The sequence below is a fragment of the Colobus angolensis genome, unplaced genomic scaffold (genome assembly GCF_000951035.1).
Source record: "Colobus angolensis palliatus isolate OR3802 unplaced genomic scaffold, Cang.pa_1.0 Scaffold96, whole genome shotgun sequence".
NCBI classification, from domain to species: domain Eukaryota; kingdom Metazoa; phylum Chordata; class Mammalia; order Primates; family Cercopithecidae; genus Colobus; species Colobus angolensis.
The window spans coordinates 2758378-2759635 of record NW_012123598.1 but is presented as its reverse complement, the minus strand read 5'-3'; the positions used below and the strand labels follow the sequence as shown (position 1 = coordinate 2759635).

At 53.4% G+C, this 1258-nt stretch overlaps 1 protein-coding gene across 2 annotated transcripts in view; it reads right to left on the bottom strand.

The window, feature by feature from the left end:
• Positions 1-1258, bottom strand: part of GP6 (glycoprotein VI (platelet)) — a 20716-nt gene that overhangs the window by 1612 nt on the left and 17846 nt on the right. For both annotated transcript variants that reach the window (XM_011932488.1, XM_011932487.1), the window contains one exon: positions 600-650. In XM_011932488.1, the coding sequence (XP_011787878.1) occupies positions 600-650 (51 nt within the window). The remainder of the gene's footprint in view (positions 1-599; positions 651-1258) is intronic.

The window sequence follows — 1258 nt, the reverse complement described above, 5'->3', positions numbered from 1 at the left end:
AAAGGCCCGCCTCCAGAAAAAGCCCGCCTCCAGAAAAGGCCGGCCTCCAGAAACGCCCGCCTCCAGAAACGCCCGCCTCCAGAAAAAGCCCGCCTCCAGAAAAAGCCCGCCTCCAGAAAAAGCCCACCTGCAGGACCCTCTCCAAGCCACATCCTGGGCTTCTCAAAGATCCTGTTATTCTCTACTAGCTGGGATGCCATTCTCTTTCCTGGAGGGTTCCTCCCCTCCCGAGTAGGTGTCAGGGCCAGATGACCCCAGTTCTCTAAGTAGCATCTCTCCCTCCTGTGCTCCCACAGGGCTCTGAGACAACTCCCCAGACACCGATGCTGCCTCGTTATCTGATGTATTGCAAAAGGGAAGACAGTTATAAGGGGTGGGGAAGAGATGGAATCTCTCTTTCTCTGACCCCTTTTAAAATCTCAACCTTTCCGCCTGATCTTCATGCACAATTCTGAGCCCCCTACGCTGATATTCTGCCTTCACTCTACACACTGGAACCCAAGAGCTGAGAGCTGCAGCCCCTGTGTAGACAAAGGACTTGGCTTTGGGTGAAGAGATGGGTGAGAAGGAAGGGGGTCTGGAGCGGACGACTTACTCACCAGCTGGAGAGCCTGACTCCTTTGGACTGGTGGTGATACTCCTAGGAGTCTCTGGGAACCAAAAAAAAGGCTAAGTGTGAAATGAAACTATATTCCCTCCCCCTGTCACTGTGCCGACTCGGAACACACACACATGGGGAGGTCGAATTCCACAGCATTTACGAAGAGCATGGGCCGGGTACGGTGCCTCATGCCTGTAATCCCAACACTTTGGGAGGCTGAGGTGGGAGGCTGGCTTGAGTCCAGGCGTTGAAGACCCACCTGAGCAACATGGAAAAACCCTATCTCTACAAAAAATACAAAAATGAGCCAGGCGTGGTGGCGCGTGCCAGTAATCCCAGCTATTCAGTGGGGGCTGAGGCAGGAAGATCACCTGAGCCCTGGGAGGTTGAGGCTGCAGTGAGCCAGGATTGCACCACTGCACTCTAGCCTGGGAAACAGAGCAAGACCCTGTCCAAAAAAATATAAAAGTGGGGCATGGTGGCACATGCCTGTAGTCAGCGCTCTTTAGGAGGCTGAGGTGGGAAGATCACCTGAGCCCTGGGAGGTTGAGGCTGCAGTGAGCCATGCTCACACCACTGCACTCTAGCCTGGCAACAGAGTGAGACCCTGTCTTAAAAAAAAAAAAGAAAAATTAGCTCCAAAAGTCAGAACTGTGC